The following is a 23,911-nucleotide window of genomic DNA, read 5'->3' as shown; positions in this document are numbered from 1 at the left end:
AAAGCTTTGAACCTTTGTAATATAGAAAGAGGTGCAGATCAAATCTAATTGTTAATGGCCTCTTATTCTTTATTTAATTTTATTTTTTCTTTAATGCAGAAGAATTTGCCATTTGAATTTAGGAGTTTAATGTTTCCATCATGGATATAATGTTTAGTGGATCTTGTTCTTCAGGTTGGTTTCACTCAGAAGAAGAGTGTAATGAGTAGTTAGAAATGTGCCCATCCAGGAGTCCTAACTAACATGTAACAGGTGTTATTTTAAGGATTACATTAAATGTGATGTTATTGTAGGACCATGTGCTTCGACATATTTATATTATCAAGCAACGTTTTACTCTTTGGCTTGACTTTTCTCATCAATTTCACTCATGTGTCTTTGCACAAATCAAAAATGCATTTACACATAGAAATCAAATGCTAGATGTGTCATCACCTCCACCTAGGCAGAGGTTGTGTATTTGACGGTGTTGGTTTGTCTGTCCATCTGTTAGCAAGATAACAAAAAAATTATTGATGGATTTTGATGGTGATTACGGTACAAGTGATTAGATTTTGGCGCGATCCCAATCACTGTCTTTTTTTCAGAACTAATGTCCACAGTCATTGGCAAAAAAGAAATTACAATGGCTTGGCAGAGGTCTGGGCTCTCTGAGTGCTTCTAGTTCTTCCTTCAGATCAATACATAGACAACCTAAAGCTGTTACATCTTGTTTGACGGGCAACTAGATTGTTTCAAAATGAGGGGAAATAAAAACGGGTCAACATTTTACAGACAAGAGTGTCAGTACTGTGTGGCTGATACACGGTGGAAAATGATGCTAGACAAGGAAAAAGAAAAGCTAATGAAAAGCTGGAATCTGACAAGTGAAAGGGAAGAAGAAGTGAAGGAAACATCCAAAGAAAACCAAGGACAGACTGAGGGTTTAGATCAACAAGTTCTCAGTTGGTCAGAGGTGTCTTCTCCAGAATCAGCAGGTGCAGGTGTAGTGTGATTGGCAGCTCTATAGGGAAGCTGTCACCAGACTTCTCACCTTCCACCCATCTTCACAAACATCTCTGAAACCATTGATCCCTTTTCACTTTTTTTTTTAACTTTCCTTTTGTGCTGCACAGAAGAGTCCGCCCAAAGTCCAAAGCTTTAATGAGGTTTCAACTGGACTACATTCGAAGGCTTTTGTTGTTGAATCTGATGAATGGTGGAGATGTAAATACAGCCAGTCAGAGACAGTGGAGGTAAAACTGGAAATAAGTTGTAGCTTGTGTATAGCAGGATACAGGTCAGCTCACACTGAAAATTCACATGAATATTAAGGATTTCTTAGAAGAGGGAGAAGTTTAGACATTAGCTAATATAGCATTTTAGTGATGAATAAGGAACATCGATTGTAGGCGGAAGCTTTGGGGATGATCATTAACCAGGCCTTATCTGAGGTCTCATTTAATTAACTGGGAGAGACTCTAGCTCAAGGGTAGAAATGTTAACAAGAGGGTTAATCTTAGCCATTTTACCTGAGTTTCACACCCTTAATGACTCATTCCCACAGAACCTATTAATCTCAGCTATTGGAATCATATTAGAGCTAGAATTAGAAATAAATTGGGGAAAAATATAGTCTTGGTTCCCTAAATCTGCCAAGCCGATATCCTGAGCATCCTGGATGTTGATGCAGGTGTTTTATAGTTTAGATATTTAAGTGTTAATGTCACATGAATGTCTGCGACACACAAGCAGACTGAGATGTAACCCCAGCTGTATAGGTGAGCTTTAGGTCTGCAGGGTATGTTCTCTGCAAACAGACAGGCACAAGTGTGCCTTATGTCCTGCAGAGCCATCACTAGTCATTTGTGCACTGAACTTTAGCTCCCAGCTGTGCTCTCCTCTTCTATGGCTTCATTTCTCTCTATTCTTCCAATGTCATATTTCACCCCAAGTCACACTGTGTCCTCCTAGCTCCAATGTCAGAGCTCCCAGTGGGATTCGTTCAGAATTCAACCTCCCCCCTTGCAGCATTTTGCTCAAATCAGCAGTACCCTTAACGTTTACAGCTGAGATGTCAACACACGGAGGTCCTTGTTTTATTAACACCACTTGCAGGTGACTCTAGTTAAGCCTTACTTCATGTACGCTATTCAACTTCATTTATTCGTTTATTTCTTTTGTAACCATATAAAGTAGCTGCCCAGTTTTCCTGCTAAAAGCACATATAAAACGCAGTCTTACTTCCATGATACCTTTCTTCTTTCGTTCGTCTGTTCTGTTTTGGAACAAAACAACCAACAAACAAAATAGAAACTAAATTAAGTTTTGAAACCTGACTTCTTAGTATTTAGGCATTGGTAACACTGCCTTCTCTCTGGAATCAATGTATAGCTTGATTGAGATCAGGTTTATTTGATTGAGTGAGAAGTCGGTGCATGTAAATGGAAGTTGAATAGTTTTCATGATGTGGCAGATCTGAGACAGTCATCAATCCTCAAGTTCAGTCTGTTTCCTGGTGTTGGAAAGTCATCCCAGCAACGGGTATAATCAGAAACATTAACATAAAGCAATTCAAGCTCCTTTAATTGCATTATATTAAACAAATTAGATCACTCATCCAAGTGCAAAGTGCCTTCTTGTACGATATTAATTACCAAAAAAGGAGCTGTGACAAAAGTTAAGGATGATAAATAATGTCAGTGCTGAGATTTCACTGCTTGGCTGTCTGTTATTTATCCTCATTAACACTTCCATCTAGGCATCAAGGATTTAATGTGGAACATTAATATTCATATATGCTAAGTGTTTACAGCCACTCTGAGAAGAGGCATGACTCACATTTGGCCCGCTCTCATCTTTGCTCAGATAAGCCTCTCGTTTCCACAGTGATGGAGAGTGCTCAGTTTTAACCTGCAATGTGAGAGGTTAGGTTGTGCTGAATGTGATGAATGATGGTGACTCCACTTGTCCCTTCAGAAGAGTCGAGCCCCTCATCAAACTCATGATAAACACTTCACTGATGCATGTGTAGAGGCATGTATAAACACTGTAGGTCTGCTAAACAGCACCTCGAAGATCTGCATTATTTGGAATTATTCACTGACTTTTAAAAGGTTTTAAAAGGCATCCCAAAAAGTATGCAGCGATGGTATAAAGAGGATGAGACTGAAGAATTTAGAATATACCATCAAAAGATATATTTGTTGTTTGCATTACAGCCCGTTGAAACGGTGAAGTGATGCAGTAGCCAGCTGGCAGTTGACTGTAGACTCAAGATTATATATTTCTGTCTTAACATCGTTGGCTCAATAAATCTGAAATTTACTATTTATTTCTTTGTGTTTGTATCATTTCATGGGGTTTAGAGCAGCTCTCCTTGCAAATCATTTAGTCATGTTTGGTTGCTAGACTTAGCTCAACCGGTTTACACTGAACCAGTTGATTTAAAAAAGAGAGAGAGAGAGAGAGAGAGAAGCATCTTTGAGTCAGACCCCATACAATGAGTTCTAGGTACTATAGCGATTGTCATTGCAGTACAGCCTTCTCTAATAGAGGATGTATGAAAAAGATCTTGAGGTCTACAACGACCTCCTAACCTTAGGTTTCTGACCTTAAAACTCTATACTTCTGGCTCATTTTGATGGCACAGTGACATTAATTATGCACATTTCTGGAGTCGTCATTGCCCTGGAGCATCTTAGGGCTAAGAAACTGCACTTCACAACTTCCTGTTCTATCACAGAGGATTATTTGACTGCTGTATTTTGCTTTACGACATGTCACACTGCAGCAACTTTAAATCAGCACATTGACCATTTTGAACACATATCACTGCTGATTTGAAGAAAAAAAAAGAAAACAACAACATTATAAATGGAACGGAAGAAAAGAATCACCAGAAATGACATTGCAAGAGATAAAACTAGCATCAACATTGGAGTAGTTTTTTACTTGCTAGATAGAGCTCAGAGAGGAGACAGGATACAAGACGGTGAAATAGTCCTCATTAGAGGACTTCAAAGCTACCAAAGTTCAATTGTCTGAACTCACAGCAAGATCTTGACTGAAAAAGTAGTTTTACATGAATGAAATGTTATTCTGCACATTTCAACAACAACTGTGTCCCTGCAACATCACGTGTTGATATATTTAACTCACTGCTCTTTTTGTTTTTTTTCTTCAAATTTTTAGTTTTTTGTGCTAACAGTTTTATATATTGCACATTAAAGTGAAATAATTTACAATAAATGGGAACATTTACATATTTTTGCTTGATGTATATGCTTTACAGGAAGTTAAATGTCAGTCACATTTCATCACCCTCTTTAAATACTGGCCAGTCATATATTTCAAGGTGTTATAAAAACACAGAAGACTCAACCCTCTTAATATTTTAAGAGGGTGATGTGTGTGTGCATAAGGCAAGTGGTATTTAGATGACTCAGACCATGCTAAATTGTAAACTTATATTTAGGTCCATTTTAGCTTAAATTTGTTACCCCTTCATGCCACCAGACACTAAAGTGCTGCGGAGTACCTGTGCCACACCTTCGCAGCTGATCGTGGCAACTGTTCAATGGGAGTGGTTTCACCAGGTGTGCAGTGGTGGGTTTTTGAAGCATCCCAGAAGCACCGTTGCTCTCCACTCCACTAAAATACACAGCCTGTCACTTTGAAACTATGTTGATCCAAATCTTCTTTGGTGGTTCATTGTTCACTGTAAAGCCTACACCAGTACATGTGGTGGAGTGTACTGAGAATCTAACCGCTACTGAGACGTTCCGCTCTGAAATGCTCCTGGTGGATAGGGTGCCATGCGGAAAGCTCAGCAGAGCTCCTCCGCAGTGTATACGCTATGAATCCATATTCAGTGGAACACCAGGGTTAAGGTGACTTCAGCCATCCTTTTTATGGTGGATTTTTAGTTTAATTTTTCTCTTTCTCAACATATCAAGCAGTAATGTTACTGGCATTAGGCTAATATGCTTTTGTTATGTTGTTTTGATTATCTTATTATCATATTCTTTACCCCATTCTACTTTTTTTTTTTTTTTTATACATATTTACATGGATATTGTTTGAGAAAAGCAGCAAGTTCAGACTGTTGAGCCCGTGTGCTGATTTGGAAAGGTGAGGTATAAGGCATCCAGTCAATGAAATATTTAGCTTTGGCACAGATGGTTTTAATGGTAGCAGTTAATGATTTATGCACAGCTTGAAAACATACCTCACATCTTGTTTTGAATCTTGTGAAATCATCCATCATATTTTTTGGAGTAACAAAATTGTCTCTATCAGTGCAGAGCCCCTGCTCTGCTTCCCTGCCAGCTCTGAGTGTGTGTTGAGTGGGTACTTGGGGAGAGAGGCAAACAGTTTATTTGATGGGAAAAGAGCTGACAGCTCTGTGCAGCCAGGAGAATATTACATATCTTTGACTTCAAATAAAATGCTTTGCATTTAGTCTTGCAACTAAATATTTTAAAGATTCTGCATGCTTAAACATGTGTAAAACATGCTTGTGTGTTTGATACTGAGAAATGTTGTTGCATTACAGTTACCCAAAGGGATTAGTTACATGTTTTTATATGGAGATATTTGAAAGTTAAATAGCTTCCTGATCTGCAACATTCAGGCATCTGTTAACAAAAACCACTAAATAAAAAGTTTATCAGTTAATACAGAGATGGAAATGTTGCTGTCCGATAGCAGTTTGCTGTCTTAAACTATTTGGAATCAATCATTCTGCAGTGATAGAAGTTATATACATGTGGCAATTATCAAAGTCAGTGCCAAGTCTTCTCAGGAGTGGACATCCTGATATGTTCACCCCAATAACAGTCAGTGCCATGCTTGGAAAAATTGTAAAATATCCGAGAGCTATATCTTAGACTCTACAAGCCTCATTTCACATGTTAAATTTTAAAGGTCCCTTATTAGAACCTCCTTTATTCCTTTTTTAACAATGTTGTTTCAGTGTCAACAACATAGTGTATTACTACAAATTCAGCCTGGTTCCTTTTTTTCTGCAATTCCAAAAGTCATTTTAGTAGCTCAACTGAGAACTGGTTGGTTTTGTATCTGAATCTTGAAATATTCTGCCTGTCCACGCCCACTGTCCACTTCCTCTAGAAGAGAATGTGGCTTTCGCTGGTGCCCTCTATGTGATTTTTAGAGGGCGACCTCAGCTGGCCAAGGGGATGGGTCAGTGGCAGTAGCTACTACCAGGGGAGTAGTTATTTCCCTTTGGGAGGTCACAGAGGGAAAGATCTCAGACTCATCGGTTTTCGCACACATTTGCTAAAAAGTGAAACAAGATAGAGAGGTGACAGAATTGTTGGGCCTCATACACAGACTCCACATATGACTCTTAGAAAACCTTGAAAAAGTGAATTTAGCATAATATGGGACTTTTAAAGTTCATGACAGTACAATAAAACAAGACTGCTCAAGACATATTCTGTTGAAGGATTGACAGGAGGAATGCTCTTCTTTCTAAAATAATCCAGGGCATTCAAATAATTGAAATAATGAGAAGTAGATGAACACAGAATATTATAATCTGAATTATTTAAAGCATACTTGAGAACCATGACCGTTATGAAGATCTTCAGAACAAAATTTTGTCAATAAAACAACAGAAACAAATATGGAAGATAAAAAAAAAAAATGTCTGTCACTAATTAATATTATATAACATTCTGTTAGAGCCATGAGAGTGGATTTACCAGAGGAGGAACATCACACAGTAAAGTGAAGCAGGAGAAAAGAGACAAGTCTTTAATGCTCATTTGATCAAAAGATCAATTTAATATTCCACAAAAGACACTTGTGCGGGCTTTTTTAAACCTTACGATGAATGTTGAATGTTCTGAATTTACTTTACAGCTGGCTGACTCCTGTAATAGCAGATAATTCACATTCTTTCTTTTCTGGCCTGGTTCACCACAAAATAGTCCATGAAAGTCAATAACTCGTGTGTTTTTCATAAAACACAACACAAAGAAGGTTGTTCATTTTTTATTTCAGAAAAATCATTCACCTGCACAGTGTTGTCTTTCCTTGTGACAGAAGGATGATAAACAGCTTAAAATAATTCAGTGTAGCTTTGCAGCAGTTTTATTTGTAAGCGAGGATTTTTTTTTTTTTTTGTGCGAATCGGCAAATGTTCTTTTCCTGTATTCTGAAAGACATCCCAAAGTTTTTTCGGCCTTCCATCCTCAGTCAAATTCTTGGTTTGTTTTTATTTCTTTATTTTTGCCATACTGTGTGCCTTCACTTTCTTTAATGCCTCAGAATGAGATGAAAGCCCAGTGCAATTAGGCTTCTTATCATTTTAATTAAGAAAGCCATTCGGCCATATCTGCCTCAGATGCCATAACACATAATGGCAGAGTCTCTGATGCCTGAAGTTCTGATTGTGTGCAAGTACATACAGTATATGTGTGAGTATGTGTACAAACGTGTGTGCGTCCTAGTAACACAGTTACCAACAATCTCTCTCCCGCCCTTCTTTCCTCTTTTATCAGTCTGTGTTCTCCAATCTCTATTCCCACTTGTGCGTCTCTCCAAACATGCTGTTCTATCCCTCGTTATTTCCCTCTCTTCAAAGAGACAAGGTCAAAGAGTCCTGTATAAGTACTTCAAACTCCATTCAACTTTGTTTAAGTGTTTTTTTTTCTTTTCTTCGACACTTTTGTCAAAGATTGCTTCATTAATGCAGTTTTCTCCAGATGGAGGGATTTTTATGGTTTTTATCTGTTTCGGTTTGTGCATACACTCACAGGACACACAATCAGCTTATCAATATGAATGTAAACTGCTATTTACTCCATATCTATTTATATTTGATGAGAAAGCTACATGGCTGTAACCAAATTATTTCTGCACTTTTCTTTCTTTTTTTTTAATCCCTCATTCAAAAGAGGTGACTGTAACTACCCTGATAGTAGTGTTAACACCTAACTGACTCCTCTTCGCTCTCCCCATCTCCCCCCATCTTTCCTCTCTTCCCGTTACCCCAGCCTATCAGTGCAGAGCAGTGGTCTGTGAAGAAATTCCCAATATCTAAATTTACACACTGTATCAATCTTGTTTAATAGACTGGAAAGCTTATAGCCGCCGTGGCAAGCCGGCAGAGAGGGCAGCGGTGATAAATTGTCGGTGTGCAGGCGACAGCCGCCCGTGATGTATAATGAAATATTTATGATTTATCCCAGCTAATAAACTGAAATGAAGTGCATGATGTATGGGAACAGATGGGCCCTCTATTGATGCTGAGGTGGAGGGGGAAGAAGAGACAGGAAGATGGGTGGAGAGAAGGAAACAGGAGATGTGATGAGAGATGTTTGAGAGGTAGAGAGGAAAAATGAAGGGTAAGGATGGGACTAAAAGAATATGAAAAACTGTTTTTTGGGTTTGACTGACAATGGAGCAGGTAAAACGGAAAAGTAGACAGATGGTTAAGGTAGATGGAGGAATATCGAGTTAAGAGTACAGCACAAACTAGATTAAATAATGGAAAAAAAGGAAAAACTTAAGACGCCAGTAAAAACAATCCTCTGTTAAAATGCAGTCCCTATTTTTGTGTGCTTCATTGTGTTGGTTCCAGGTGAGGAGGATACACTTATTAACCTCATATTTCAGTCGTAGTGTCTGTTGTTTGTTCTGCAAATGTGAACTACTTAACATTGGCATTTTCCTACAGATAAAGCAGCTCAATGTGCCTTGCACCAATGACAAATCTAAACATCTAAGAAAAAAGAATTAAAAACAACAAAAAAACAAACATTTAAAGATTAAAATCAGATGTTACAGAAATGAAATAAATTCAGCTGCTACGATCACTAGGGCTGTGACAATATGCTTTCGTCCTGATTCGATTCGATTCCGATTTTTTTGGGTGCTAATTTTATTTAAATAGTGATTCTCACGTTTCTTTGATATTTCTGATTTTTGTAGACTAAAAAGAAAAAAATATACAAAACTTTTTGCTTTTTTTAAATTTTTTTTTATCTTTTTTCTTGATTTTAGTTTGCAAAAACAACACAGTACCCAGACCATCTGCTGCCATAAGGCCCAAAAAAAACCAAGTAAAAAGATCAATAAAAACAATTAAAATGTCCAAAAAATATATAATGGATTATTTGTATTTACTTTAAAAAATCTTTTTTTTTTTTTTTTTTTTTTTTGTTTGTTTAAAAAAAAAATCGATTTTATAATTGTGAAGCAAAAAAATCCAGATTTTCACATTTTTTAAAATTCAATTTCCCACCCCTAATAAGCACTGTCAAATACATTTTTTTTCAGCCCAGTCCTAAACATTGTCTCCCTAGATGCTTGTCTCACATCTTCAGGCAGACTGTTCCAGACTGTAGCTGCATAGAAGTGAAATGCAGCCTGGCCATGTCTTGTCCCGACTCTGGGAACCACCAGACCATCACTTCCCAAGGCTCTCAGAGCCCGAGATAGTTCATATCACTCTAGCATGTCAGAGATGTACCTTGGTGCTAGATCATGAAATCTATTCCATAAGCGACAGCGACACAGTGTGTTCTGTCAGAACTTGGAGGTCAGAAGTTTTTGTGGGGAAGAACAATTGAAAATGCCCCTCAAAGTTGGATTTTTCTCCCGGAAAGTGAGATTAACCTCCCCATATTTTGCACAATTGGCTGTTTTTATTGTTTGCCACTAGAATTAAGTCAACTTGAGTGTAATTTTATTTTTACATCTTAAGTTCTGACTTCTGAGGCAAACAGAACCCAGGATGGCAAAAGTTTGCACCATGTCGAATGTACATGTAAGTTTTGGGATTTAACGGTAACTATATAGGCATTTTGGGAGCGAGAATCTGCTCAAATGGCTCTTCTTTAGGCACTTTGCACTCTGCTCAGACCAGATGTTGCAAACAAGCCTCAAAACACCACCTTCTAATTATCTGCATGGAAATAAAACACAGAAACAAGTCTTACGGTAGGTACACAGACTCACAATGAATGAGCAAGAAGCTGTTTATGTCTATAATTTACAGTACTTTTACTAATATCACAATTAACTGTAACAGTTAGGAGGTATCTATATTAGCTTGAACTTATTTTTTTCTTATGTATTTGTCTTACATGATTAAAACTTCTTAATTTCTTGATAAATTACAGATGAAATGCTCCTTATTGTCTTCTCTGTCAGAAGTACTATAACCTCAACCTATTATTAACCTCTCAGTCAAGCCTTCTAGCCTGAACTACATTACTTTTCCTAACTCCATCAGTGTCTCACTCATCCATCCTCTTGGTACCAGCTGAGCTAAGCGCACCACCTGTAATAACCCAAAAGGACATCTTCCTGTCTCCCCCTCATTCCCCCCCCCCACCCTCTTTTGTCCACTTTTCTCTCCATTCATCCATACTGACCCATTTTCTCTGCTCATCATTCCCAAGCCCAGCTGCGCCCCCTCATCCCACATACTGTACTCCTCCTCCCCACACCTGTCCCCCAGACACCTATGTGTGCGTGCGTGGAGTGGGGGTTTGTCTGAGAATGTTGGGGGATCTTAAACAATCATCCATTCACTGCACTCTGACTTCTCTGCCTCAAACCATACATACTTTCTCAGACACACACATCTACCAACTCAGCAGTCCTTGTTTTGAGTTGAAATGGATGTTATATGCATTATTTTTAATGTAATCCATTTTTGCTAAGATTTTTTTTTCCACTAGCAGACAAAAAGTCCTGTATTTTCACTGCTTGAAGCCAATAGCAGCTTTTTGCAATGAGTGCAGTTATCTTTAATAAAAATATGCTTCCTATATTAAACTGCAAATCCATAAATGTGACTAGATGCAATTGAGCTTTTCTTTATGCACATTTACTTACTTTGGTTTCTTTAATGTAAAAAATACTGATGTATGAGCAACTTTTCAAACGAATCTGTCCACCCTACAACCTCCCTGCAACCAACCTATAACCAAAAACAGCAGACCATAAAATATGTCTACTTGGTTTTACTGACACTCCCTCTGTCCTGCTATGCACATGTTTGGCATTTAGGAGACACAGCAGTCTATAAAGATGGCGTATATTGGATCATGGGCCGCAGCAGCGTTGACATCATTAAGAGTGGTGGCTACAAGATCAGTGCACTCGAGGTGGAGCGTCACCTACTGGCTCATCCAGACATCATAGGTAAGAGTGCTGAGTGGAATTACTGAGTCAGCACTGTGAAAGTAGTTTTTGGCCTTGAATGAAGTGTCTACTGAGCATCTACTAAGCCGTTTAGATAAATTTGTAGATGGCGACTTGCTGAGTGTTGTACAGTGATAACAGTAAATACTGTAAATATTTATTAGAGACTATCATTTTCAGACTATAAACGTCTTTAGCAGTCACTTCTTTTCAACCAAAATTCATATGTTTTTGTTTAATAATTTAGTTCAATTGTCGAGGGTTATTTGGTCTTTTTATAACAAATAAATAAATAGATCCTTAAAGATTATTATTTCTCTTTTTTCCCCAAGTAAAGCAATGGGTGGTGAATTTGTATGAAATTACTTAGTCTGATTTGTTTAGGTTTATTTATTTATTTTTTATTTTGTTTATTTGTTTTTCCTTTGGTTCAGATGTGGCTGTGATCGGGGCTCCGGATGCGACATGGGGTCAAAAAGTCACTGCGATGGTGCAGCTGAAGAAGGGGCAGAGTATGACCCTGACAGAATTGAAGACCTGGGCAAGGTATGACATTCAGCCAGACAGTGTATTCTGGATTTGATTGCTTTAATCAATATATTCGTCACAATTATGGTTGAGTTATAGCTCAGTTTTATTAAATATTATTATATGCTATTGGTTAATTACTTAATGATCAGTTACTGACAGCCTAGACCTGCAGGCTCCAGTTCTTTGCTGATAAAGCAGAAGGGATGACAAATTTAGTGCAACATTAGTATTCACTTTACATTGTATATGATTATGCACGCAACAATAAAAATAACTCAGCAGATGCAGTCGAGGAGTGAAAATGAGCCAGTTGCAAAGTTTACTTTTCTAATTGAAGCACTTCTAAAAGATTTCCAGGACGTTTTCCCTCTACATGCGTCTTTGAGGTCATTATTTTGCTAAATCATATGTGGTGTTGCAGTGAGCTTTTACACACAGAAAGAATCTAATGTCTGCAGCAATATTATGTGTCAACAGCACTCTGGTAGAGCAAATTTTTTTTCAACTCTCTGATAAAATGACAGAAATACTAAGTCTGTGGCAAAAATAAGTCAATAAATACATTTTTCAGTACACAAAAGGATACTTTTTTTTTTTTTTTTTTACATGAAAATTCTTTTTTATGTAAAAGACTATTTACAGCATAGTGTTAAGAGAAAATCTTTTGTTGGCCTTCAGAAATATTTTAATGACAATTGAATTGAAATTTAAATGTGAAGAGCTCAAGGCTGTAATGATACGAGCAGCTGTGTTCACCGCAAAGGCGTGATTCAGCATCCATGTTTGTTTTCTAACACATGGTTGTCTCAGTCACATCAAATAAGATACCACTCAAATGTCCATACAGTGCATCTCACACACCATTTGATTATTTAGTTTTGTAATTCAGACCCTGTTTTATGATGCTAAAATATAATTTGGTGTTAGCTTGTGTTGAAGAACATGGTTTTCTTGACTGAGAAAAACTGGTGAATATAAGGCCTGGTAAAAAAGTAAACTTAGCTCAGTTAACTGTCATTTAGTAATATAAATCTTCATAGTGCATTGTTAGTTTTAAAAGTAAAAATATTCTTTATACGGGCTTGCTTCAAAATTAATACTGGGTTTTTAAAATTTTATTTGCACTTGTCAAGACAGGCAGTTGATAGAGATATAAAACACTGTGCACCGCTATAATGTCTAAGAATCATGGATTTTTCCTCATAAACTGGTGTTTCTCAGAGCATTATTTGCCGTATTACTACACTGTCATTTATCAAGTAAAATCCTTTTTTGTTCTGAACACCCAGAAAAGGTAACACTAACTGCTGAACCACCTTTTAAAAGAACTTTGTGGCCGCAGGTGGACTCCAAGTCTGTGCCACCAGAGGAGACTGTGACCTGAATTACTTACAACAAATCCATCATTTTGAGTTCACAACAACAAAGCACAAAAGCAGCGTCATACCCCGTTTATGTTTGCCGTGTCTTGGTTAAATGTTTTTCTGCAGAGTTGAGGAGACAAGTTTTTTTTTTTTTTTTTAAACTGTGATAGCCGCATGGATGCTACTAATTCATACTGCAAATTACTGAGTAGCCCAGCTTTCATCTCCCCAGCGGTCGGCCCTGCATCCCTCAGATCAATAAGAAGGGATGTGAGAGTCCAGAGCAGCCTCAGCAACGAAGAGAAATGAAAACAAGGATACACACTAATAAAAAAAGATTTTTTTTCTCCCATTCTGCACATCACTAAATTTTATTTAGTCTGATGCAGACAGAAACTGGTAGCAATCAGACCTGCACACTAGTCACTTTCCACCCTTGTCCTAACTTTCCCACCATCTGTTTTTGTCCTGCTCACCATCCTTTTTACAAGCCAGCAGTGTCATTTAGTCACAGCTCTGAATTCTGTACAGGTGCAGTTTGTGTGTGAAGCTGTGTGTGTGCATCAAGGCTGACAGCTCCATATGGAGTGTGGATGTTAAATCCTGCTGCTGGTCCAGTGTGGTAGATCACTACCGCTGTATGTGACCCAGGGTGACACACAAATGCACGCACAGACACACACACAACATTAGCAGCCAGAAGTCCTGCCAGCGGACAAGCAGCGCCAACACACAACACACTGCTGAGGCCAGAGTGTAGAGGAGACGGAGGGAGATAAAATGAGATATAAACAAGTAGATGGATGCTCACTCTTCAGTGCCCCGGCTTCAGCTGTCAGTCTGAATCTTTATCACACCCTCTGTGCGCCACGCTGCCATGAACACACACTCATACACATACAAACACGCTGCCCTGGAGAAATTAGTGACACGAGCAAGCCCTGTTACAGAGACGTATACGCATGCACATATACTCGCACTTTACACATCGAGTCAGAGAGGCGGAGACATCTGCTGAAAGGAATGTTTGATGGCAACCGTATGAGTCATTATCCTCACTTGCACAACAGGAATACACACAGAAATGCAAACTTAACACACAAACAAACAATCTAGGTTAGAAGATAATAATAATTAAAAAAAAGCTGCAGGCTTCAAGAGTTGATGCAACAGCCAGCCACTGAGAAGTAAAAACAAATAATAACACACTTTTAATTATCTCAGCCTTCTGTTTTCCTTTTATGATTTGTCCTCTTTTTTTCATCTCACAGTGATTAGACCTATATTGTTTTGTATGAAGGGAATTGTCTGTGTCTGGAAGCGAATTGGGGATATTAGGGAGGAGAGCTGCAGAGCGTATGAAGGACATTTCTTTCCTTATCTCCGCTACTCTGCCACAGGGCGTGCCTTTGTTTTGCAAATGTTTTTTGTTTTCTTATACTTATTGTGTGTGTGTGTGTGTGTGTGTGTTTGTGTGTGCGCATGCTCCCATCCACAGTGGTGCATTTGTCAGTGTTATGCATGTCCTTGTGCATGTTTGTCTCTGTTTATTCTTTGTGTATCTCTTCTCTAAACACTCTTCAGTGTATAAACATGAGTGTTTATTGCAGGGAGCACATGGCGCCCTACACCATACCTACAGGCCTGGTGGTGTTGGAAGAGATGCCAAGGAATCAGATGGGCAAAGTCAACAAGAAGGACCTCCTGCGACACTTTTTTCCATGACTGGACAACTTTAATTCCTTTCATGCAGGTTTCTGATTATAGAAAAAGAAAGAAAAACAGATGTGCATCTCATCTTGGCCATCCCTGTGTGTTCCTTCCAGGTCAGGAAAATATTACACACATGTGCAAAGAGAGAATGCAAAATAACAGATGAATACATCGGGGAATGACTTATCCCATGAGGTGACCTAATCGCAAATGCCAACTCTGCTACAGAGGTAATTATATCAGACTAACCACCAATTATTCTAAGTATTGTCTTAGTGATTACTCTGTAAGAGACCTCAGCAAATCAGCACTTTGATATTTGAATCGGTACGAAAAGAGCTCCATCAAGAGGAAAGAAACTGTGTCCCTACCTCGATTGAAAAAGTGTCAAGATCAAGTCAAATCAAACACCAGCTGACCATAATTATTTAAACACACATAAATATCCAAGTAGTCCTGTTTTGTGGTTTCACTGTTGACTCATTTAATCTTGATCAGTTTTATTTTTATTACACCAACTTCACATAGTAGAAACGTTATTCTTTTTACATAGACACATGTATGTAATCAGCAGAATGTGGGACGCACTAATCAGTCTGCCTCTAAAGTACAAGTTACTTTTGGCTCCTGATGATAAATACAAAAAGCTACATCATCAGAACCATTCCTGGTTGGAGTAAATTGCCTGTCTGGTGTTCTGCTGGGAAACCATTTTGACACTTGTGTAGATGTTACCATAACACAAATGTTTTAAACGTAGTTATTTATCATAATTCTTATAATTAATTTAATTTATTGAAAAGGGACAGTGCACATTCAAATGTTAGTCATAATATTAACACCTTTTACAGCAGAATAATCCTGTGCAGTGCAGGCAATATGCCAGACAGTAAAAATTCTGTTTAACCAGTAATGATTTGATGATCTTAATGAATGAATTATTTTATTTCCATCACCTGAAGGTAACTATTTTCTATTAAGGTTGCACATGGACAAATTTCATGTGTCAACTCTGCACCAAACTTGTAACACTGTATTAATAGCAAGACGTAAAGTTGTGTATAAAGGCTGCAGGCAGTCGCTGCACTGCAGCCGTGCCACAGTAGAAAGTGCACAAACCATTTTCCCGGTTTCATCCAACTAGTCACATCATCCTGTGACACACTGCTGCTTTACAGAACATGCTTTTGGCTCCAGATTTCTTATCAAAAGTGACTATGTGCTTCTTTTATCACTAAGGCTTGTTTTCATGATTCACTTTGGTTGTTTCTTTCACATGTTCAGGCCACACTGGATCTGGTGCAGTTTAGCTCAGAGTAGGAAAGCTGCAGCAAATAGAGAAAACACTTGTTACTAGTGGATTAATGTGTGTTTTAAATGATATCAGTGTAATAAAGACTCTGGATGAATGGGAACTGTAATTGTGTAGTAGAATGAAACATTGACTTTTGATTTTTATTTTCATTTTTATATTTTCTGCCAGTCATTGAAATATTATTAAGCATGTGCTCAAAATCTGTGATTTTAGGCTCAGCCTGGCCTGTGGCAATGGCTATCCGAAAGCCGAACAGTCTGCAAAAAAACCCACACACCAAAATGATCTACTGCCAACAGTATAGTTTATTTTAAAGCTGATATGATAACTATAATTCGCATTTTCCGATCTTTTATTCTGCAATAAGAGAAGCATAACTGGTGTTAGCACATTTAAAGATAATTTGCAGTTTCACCCACCAGAAATCAAAGGTAATGTGATTGTGAAGTGGGAGAGTGATGTTCAGTGTTTGGAGCTCAAAGCAAGTCAACACTGTTTAGATTATAAACGGCGCACTTGAACTTTTATCTAAAAATGGAAAAATGTGGGGAAAAATGTAATTAAATTGTCTTTTTGTTGGGTTTTTTTCCTCACTTTTCCATAAACCACAGTGCCATTTCATTTATTCAGTCTGTGAGTGTGTGTGAATATGTGTGTGTGCGTGTGTGCAGCTGTGCTTACACAGGTGCGATGACGGCTTGAATACGGATTCTCCAGCAAGGCACAACACCACAGCTGGATGCCCCGCACTCCATCTGACTAACCCTCTCTCTTCAGCTCGCTCTTCACACCTCTCATCCTTTCTCATCTCAATTTCTCCAAGACTTCGTCTTCTCTATCTTCATCACAAGCCAAAACAGATTGCAGCTGCACCCGGACCAACTCAACTGTCAACCTCCTTGCGAATGAGCCCTGGCGAGCTACCAAAATAGACTTTGTGTGTGAGGAGAGGAACGACGAGTCAGAAAGAGGAGAAAGAAAAAATATAAAAACACCCTGTCAGGGAGGTTGGACCACTTATAACAAGCGCTAGCTAGAGCAAGTTAGTAGTGGAGCGGGGATCAAAGAAATAACGGTGCATGGTGTTTACACTGAGTTATATACTGTACATGTGGTGATGAAGAGAAACGGGAGATTGCCGTAAAATCTGATTGAGATAAACAGTGATGAAGCTGAAGAACTGAGGATAGAAGGATATATAAGTGCAACCCCCGGCCGACGCAACCTTCTGTCCACACACACACACAGACACACATTCACGCTCATCCACCCACAGTCACCAGAGACCTGATTAAGAGAGCAGTGCTATCGATCTGTGGGCTGGCAGACTACGATGGATGAGCAGGCAGGGCTGCGGGAGCACCAGAGGACAGCTTCAGTGCCCCCAAATCCCCTCGCCACCCCACCCTTCCACCCACACCAAGGCAGGGAGTTGACCAGGGCCAGTGGCAAAGAGGCCGAGGCTGAAGCCAGCAGCAGAGGGTCAAAACAAAAGCTGAAGAGTTTGGAGCTGCTGTGTGGTTATAAATGTAGTGAACTTAAGTTTTGTGAGTGTGTGTGTGTGTTTAGTGGGTGCTCAACAGGGGGTTTTGAGCTCACAAGGGGTTAGAGCAGACCAGTAGATATTCCCTGGACCCAAGCTCAAGTGATGGAGTGCTCGTGCCCTTGAAGCTGGGAGCTGTCTCCGCCTCCCCTTTTTTGTCTTTCTCTTGAACACACACACTCAAACCCCCTCTGCTTGTGTTTGCTGGAGCGTACTGGAAGAGGTTGTCTACAGATGGCTGCTTATTGGGCCCCAGGGTCCAGGAGGGTGGGTCATGGGGGACATCGATGAGGTTGTTTGGGACAGAGGGATTGTTTCAGTAGAGTAGCAAACATCTGAAAGCAGGTGAGGTTACAGAGAAATGTAAGGACATTTTATTCCAGTCACAGGTACATTAGCCTGGTTGTGAATGGAAATCAGTTTTTGCTGATGAGTTTAGAAACACAGATAAAATGGCAGTTTATCTAATCTGACTCATTCTCTTTTCAATATTTCCTCTTTGTATAAAGCCAGCCGAAGGGAAGCAGATTCCAAGTCTGTCCCTGAGGGGGCAGAAACTCATAAGTTTGATTGACTGAGCTTGCATTGTGCAGCATGTGAGTAGAAGAGTGCTTTTGCAACCGCAAAAGTTAAGTTTCATATTATAATATGGATGATATTCATAATCTATGCCGCTGAAAATGCAAGTATCATGCCACAAATGTAAACTATTTTTCTTTATCTGGGGTGTGTTTGTGTTGTCAAGATTAAGGTGTTTAAGTTGGTGTCATATTGTGTGTGCGTACCTGAAGCTGTAACCAATGATCAGTTAAAATGAATTAGCTCAAACATCAGAATGAGCCTGTATGGAAATTTCTCAAGGCCCATAAATGCCCATCTTCTCTTTCTGTCATAAATTGTACCTTTAAGATGTTGGACTTTGCAGAGATAGGAAATGTAAAACATGACAAAACATGCTGGAAATGATAAATGGTATTGTTGCCATTCAATGGAGCCATTCGTTACACCTGTTTTCATTCTTTCTGCTACTATCATTTTACTGATCCAGCATGTTTACAAATTATTTTTTCTTTTACAATAGCAAAAATCTGAGGGGAAAAAAAAAAAAAAAAGCAGAAGAAAAGCAAGATAATACAACCAAATGGTACAGAATATTAAATATACAGCAGCAAAATTTTGTGAATATTGCGGGAAAACCAAAACTTCATTTAAAAATTTTTTTTTTTTAACTATCAAGCCCATCTTTTCCATTGTTAATGTCTGGCTTATAAAGACTGAGATGATGACTACTTTAAATATTGATTATAATCCAAGAGGCAATTGCCCATGACAGAGTAAAAGCGCTACTTTTAGCTGTCATGACTTTGTTTTCGATGCACTTGGTGACCCTGTAGTTTAATTTGTCTTTACATTCAGGAAACTATTCTGCAGCTGCATCATGTCAAGAGTGCTTCTACGGTGATAGCTAATATACTCACTGCACAAATGATAAATGCCAGCAGCAAACGCTCCAAATGTCATTCTACACTGCTGACTTATTATCAAGCAACAAAGTCCTCATAGGCAAGTCAGAGGGGAGTTGAAAAGGGATAAAAGACTCATTTGTGACTGCCATTCAATACCAACCTTTGGCAAACTATTTTTATTTGACTTCTGTTCATTTACTTCGTTTTTGTTTTTCTTTCAGTTGCTGCAGTTGTGGTTTAATGATTAAAAGTACTTTTTTCATCAATTTGAACACAAAAAGCAGAATGGGGGAGAAGATTAATGTTCAGTTGAACATTTTAATTGCGAAATGTTTCTCAGGCATCTAAAAGTTGCCATGGTAACATCTCTCATCACAGTTTGGTTGCTAAAAATGTAAATGCAAAATATGTAGAAAAATGATATTGTAGACAATGTGATGCTTCATCACTTTGTGTTTCATGCTGAAACAAGAGCAGCATCTCTTACCTCACCTCCCTTTTTCTTGTTCTCGAGGCCACAACAACACGATGACATGATTTAGTTCTTGCAGACATGGTTGGGAATATCTTGCTGCTTGTTTTTGAAATATCAGTCGAGCACAACTTCCTCCTGGTGTGGCTCTGAGAAGTATTGTGTGATTGGTCAGACATTAGAAATAGGTGTGGGTAACACTTTAGAGCATGAAGCAGAAAGGAGTGACTTCCACATCACTGCTGATGAGAGGTTGAATGAATAGCTTTAATTAACGGCTGATCAAGGTGGTGCGAAGGTATGAAAATAAATGCAACATGTAGTTTATAAAGACCTGGACACCACTTCATTAACAGCCTTGCTCTGCCACAGTTTCTTGTTAAAGATGAAATCACCGGGTCAGTTGTTCATTGCACAGAAATACATTGCCATCCACCCCCCGCAGTTATGCCCACCTTGTCACAGACAAAGCTTTCTGAGGAATATGCTTTGCCTGGACCAAAATTAACTTTTTTCACGTGGTTTCATGAAGAAATGTCTCACTTCATGGAGTATGTAACAAGCTGAAACCCTGATGTACAGGCACCAAGTCGGCCGAGCAATGAGTATGCCCACACCAGCTCAGCACTTCTCACTGGGAGCAACTTCAGAATCGAAGAGGGTCCAGACCTTTTTGAAGATACTGGTTCCAGTGCTCAAGCCATGTGTCGAGGTGAATCCAGTTATATTTAGACAGAACTTCTTCACCTTACACACCAGCTCAGGCTCCTTTCCCAGCCAGGGAGATGACGTTCAACATCCTTACAGCAAGCTTCTGGACTCTATGAGCAAAGGCCCAGCCATCAGGCACTTGACTCAGTGCCCCACTTCCTGGCTTCGCTCCAGAGGAGGACCCGGTGACCCGCGTCCAAACAAGGAAAACCTTTAAACAACATTGTTCTGCATCACAGAGGTCGCTGAGCTTCTTCAAGTGGGTGAAAACAGTCTGCACACTTTGCTTTTGCACACCACTCAATGCTAGTTCAGCAACTTATTCTCACATTCAGCCACAAACACAACTAATCTTCTTTTATCTTGGCTAAATTAAGCTCTGCTTGGTGTCCTCCATTTTTGCACATTTCCTACACATTTCCCCTGACAACTCCCTCCATCTTAAATCTTTCTTCCTGCAACAACTCACCATTGGTAAGATTGAGTTCAGCCAAAAATACTCTTGCTTTTAATTACATGTATGTTTTTCATCATTGCTATCTTGCTTATTTTCCATTGTTTGAACTGCTGTTTGTGCTCATCTTCAGAAATTAGCACCATGCAGCCACCGGCTACAGTGTACAAGTAACCGGTAGGGGCAGTGTACAGTTATTTGACTGGATTTGAGGTCAGAGTTTACAGCAATGGAAGTTTTTTTTTAAGCTATAACACAGCCTGCTTAGTTTAGGGACCTTGCACACCACCTTCAATACCGCTACTGTGTTTTTTTTTTCTGCATTGTTCTCAAAAAAATTAAATGTTTGCTAATGTGTGAACTGAGCAGCATACACTTACCTTACATCGTTCTATGTTATATGGACTCAGTCATTCTAAATCCACATCATATTGCACCTAATTTGGAATGCAACCTATGCAGAAAGTATTGTAGTAATGCCATTTAGTAATGTGCTCTCTGCAGATTTGAACCTGCGCATACTTTGTTATTTTGACACCCATCCCCTCATTGTGACTCCACAGAAGCCTCATCTTGTCACTCTTCTCTAAACATGAAAGCCACCATCATGAATGATTCCGCAGGAGAAAGAAGTTCCTCCCTCCTCTATTTGAACTGCATATTAAACAGGTCAAACTCAAGAACTGAGACAAACACTTTGGAATTCATGGCAAAGCATATATGCACTGATGCTGTGTTGTACATTCCAGACACAAACAGAAAATAGGGCTGTAATTATACAGTCAAACATTTACATGCACACTTTTGGCAGTCACAAAAGGCTCTGGGCCTCTGGCTACTTGATCAACATGACAGGCTTTATGAATGTAAGTGGAAAGAGAAACGTGTGATGGGAGGATGACAGGCAAGGCTCTTCAGCCCCAGGGACACCCACACTACATACACACACACACATCATTGGATCCAGACTGCCACCAGGCCTGTGTGGGTGCATAACCAATGCTTGTAATGGCAGGTTGTTGTTTACGTGGAGCTTAATGTTAATTCTCGAGCTACACCTCACTGGCTTTGCCTCGGGCTTCGCTCCTGTGAAACTCCCGCTGACTCGCTTTTAATTTATTTTTTTTTGCTTTTTTCTCTGTTGACATTTTCCATCATTCTTATTTGTTACTGCCCTATGCTTCCTTTTGTTGTCTTTCCCTCATCAGTGTCATTGTACTGTTCTGTAACTGTTATCAGCTGCGCCACCAGCATTGCCCGAGGGCTAACAATGTTGAACTTTAGCACAGACTGTTAAATTTCAACAACTATTTTCTGAATTGTCATAAAATTTTTGTACAGAGAGTTATAATCATCAGTATTTGAATCCTACTAGTCCCTTGAGGTTTTCTCACAAAAAAACATAATAAATTCACTCAGAATTTGAGCACTTACCAGATGGACCGGTTATAAACTCTAAAGTCTTTCTGCCTGATTGATGAATCCTACAAATTTTGTTTATCCCTTCATTTTTCTTGTACCATCATTAAGTGTACATCGATATTTGGTTCGCAAGCCTCAGAATCAACTAAATGACTTTCAATAAAAGTTAGTTTCTTGTAAGTTGGATTTTTAATGCTTTTATTTATGACAATACTTTTACACAGAGTAAGCTGCCCTATACATCTGTCCAGCTGTCTTCTGGAAGGCCCAGAATACTCTGAGACCACAGTCCTACATGAAGGTCAGTGCTCTCCCACACAATTTAAACGAGCGTTGAGTTTAAAAGTGTATTTGGTCTTATGGCATCTTGCTGTGAAGTTGCACACGGTGTTCAAGTGAGTAAAAGTGCTCATGTTCTCCATCCAAATGTACTGCATAAACTAAGGTGTCTACTATGTCTACTAAATACACTGACTTATACTAATTTTTGATTTGTCTGTTTTGGGCACAATGAAACTCTTGAGTTTTTAAAAACACAATGAAGGAAAAATCTTGCAAAGGTCAGATCACTTAGCATCTTATAGCGGCTACTTCTGATGGGTTAGAAATGTCTTTGTCCCATATTTTCCCAAAAGAACAATTTACTGACAGACTGCAGGTTCGTTTGTGTTTCCTAGAATCTGTTAAAGTAGAACGCTATCAAGCCCCTCTACAGTGCTCAGTGCATCGTGGATTTCCCATGATGCACTGAGCACTTGCTTTCTCTTTTTGTCTCTTTACTCTTTTCATTAACCGTGTATAACTTTATTATATTTTGTATTGCTTTTCTTTATTCTCAGTGGATATCCATTGCTTAAAGTATTGTGCTCATTGGTCCCTCTTTCCTGTCTTCTACTTAGATAATTACTGTATAAAAAAAAATTTAAAAAAAGCTTTCCTGAGCTATATACCAATGAACATGTATAAGAATGCTCTTTTGCATTTCCATCACTGGATTCCTCTAATTTTTCACCACTTAGATCTAGGCCAAAATTTAACAGGTTGATTATAATAATGAACACAAAGCCTGAAATCTTTTTTTTTTTTTTTTTTTTTTTTTTTTTTTTAGGTGGAGGGGGGGCGGGGTGTTAGCATACAGACAAATTACAGTTTTATAACATATTAAAGAGGCATTACTGAACTTTGGCTGTTTTATTCAGTGAGTCGCCCCTAAAAAGGACAAATTTTCTATGAATTTGGCATCTTACCTGCACTCTGAGGTCTCTCCAGCCAGTAAAAGTCACCCTGATGTTTTATTTCTTGTTTTGTCCTTTTCTGTCTTTGAATCAGCCACTGTCCACATTCAAAATGGCTAGCCTTGGCATGATGCTGGGGAACAACAACTACAGAAATGTACATCATAAATTTCCCTGCACCATCAAACCAAATCAGAAACACATTTTTAAAGTTAGAAAGTTGCATTGTTCTAATTCAGGCAAACCACCTTAACATTAGCCTGACAGCATACTAATGGAAACATTTCAAGCTTTCATATCTGAAGACAATATGCACCACCATCTCTGTCTGCTTTGCAATTAAATACTTATTTAAAACTTTTTAGCTCGAGAAAAGCATAATCAATTGTGAATTATCATGTTCTAGCGCTCATAACTCGGCCTACTCAACAATGGAGAGAGACAAGGTCATGAGAGAATAAATAGCAGGCAGACTAGCTAATGATCTATCATTCTGGACAAGCGGCTGCACCCAAGAGCGGG

The 23,911-nt window shown here is 38.8% G+C and overlaps 1 protein-coding gene across 1 annotated transcript in view; it reads left to right on the top strand.

The window, feature by feature from the left end:
* The window catches only part of acsf3 (acyl-CoA synthetase family member 3), a 39,494-nt gene extending 23,402 nt beyond the window's left edge, over positions 1-16,092 (top strand). The window contains exons 7-9 of the mRNA XM_079244975.1: positions 11,029-11,163; positions 11,598-11,709; positions 14,669-16,092. Of these exons, the coding sequence (XP_079101101.1) occupies positions 11,029-11,163; positions 11,598-11,709; positions 14,669-14,783 (362 nt within the window). The 3' untranslated portion in view covers positions 14,784-16,092. The remainder of the gene's footprint in view (positions 1-11,028; positions 11,164-11,597; positions 11,710-14,668) is intronic.
* Positions 16,093-23,911: the final 7,819 nt, after the last annotated feature.

This window comes from Telmatherina bonti, assembly GCF_933228915.1.
Source record: "Telmatherina bonti genome assembly, chromosome: 1".
Classification (NCBI taxonomy): Eukaryota; Metazoa; Chordata; class Actinopteri; order Atheriniformes; family Telmatherinidae; genus Telmatherina; species Telmatherina bonti.
Note: the sequence above shows the minus strand (reverse complement) of the source record. Positions and strands in the feature narration are given on the sequence as shown.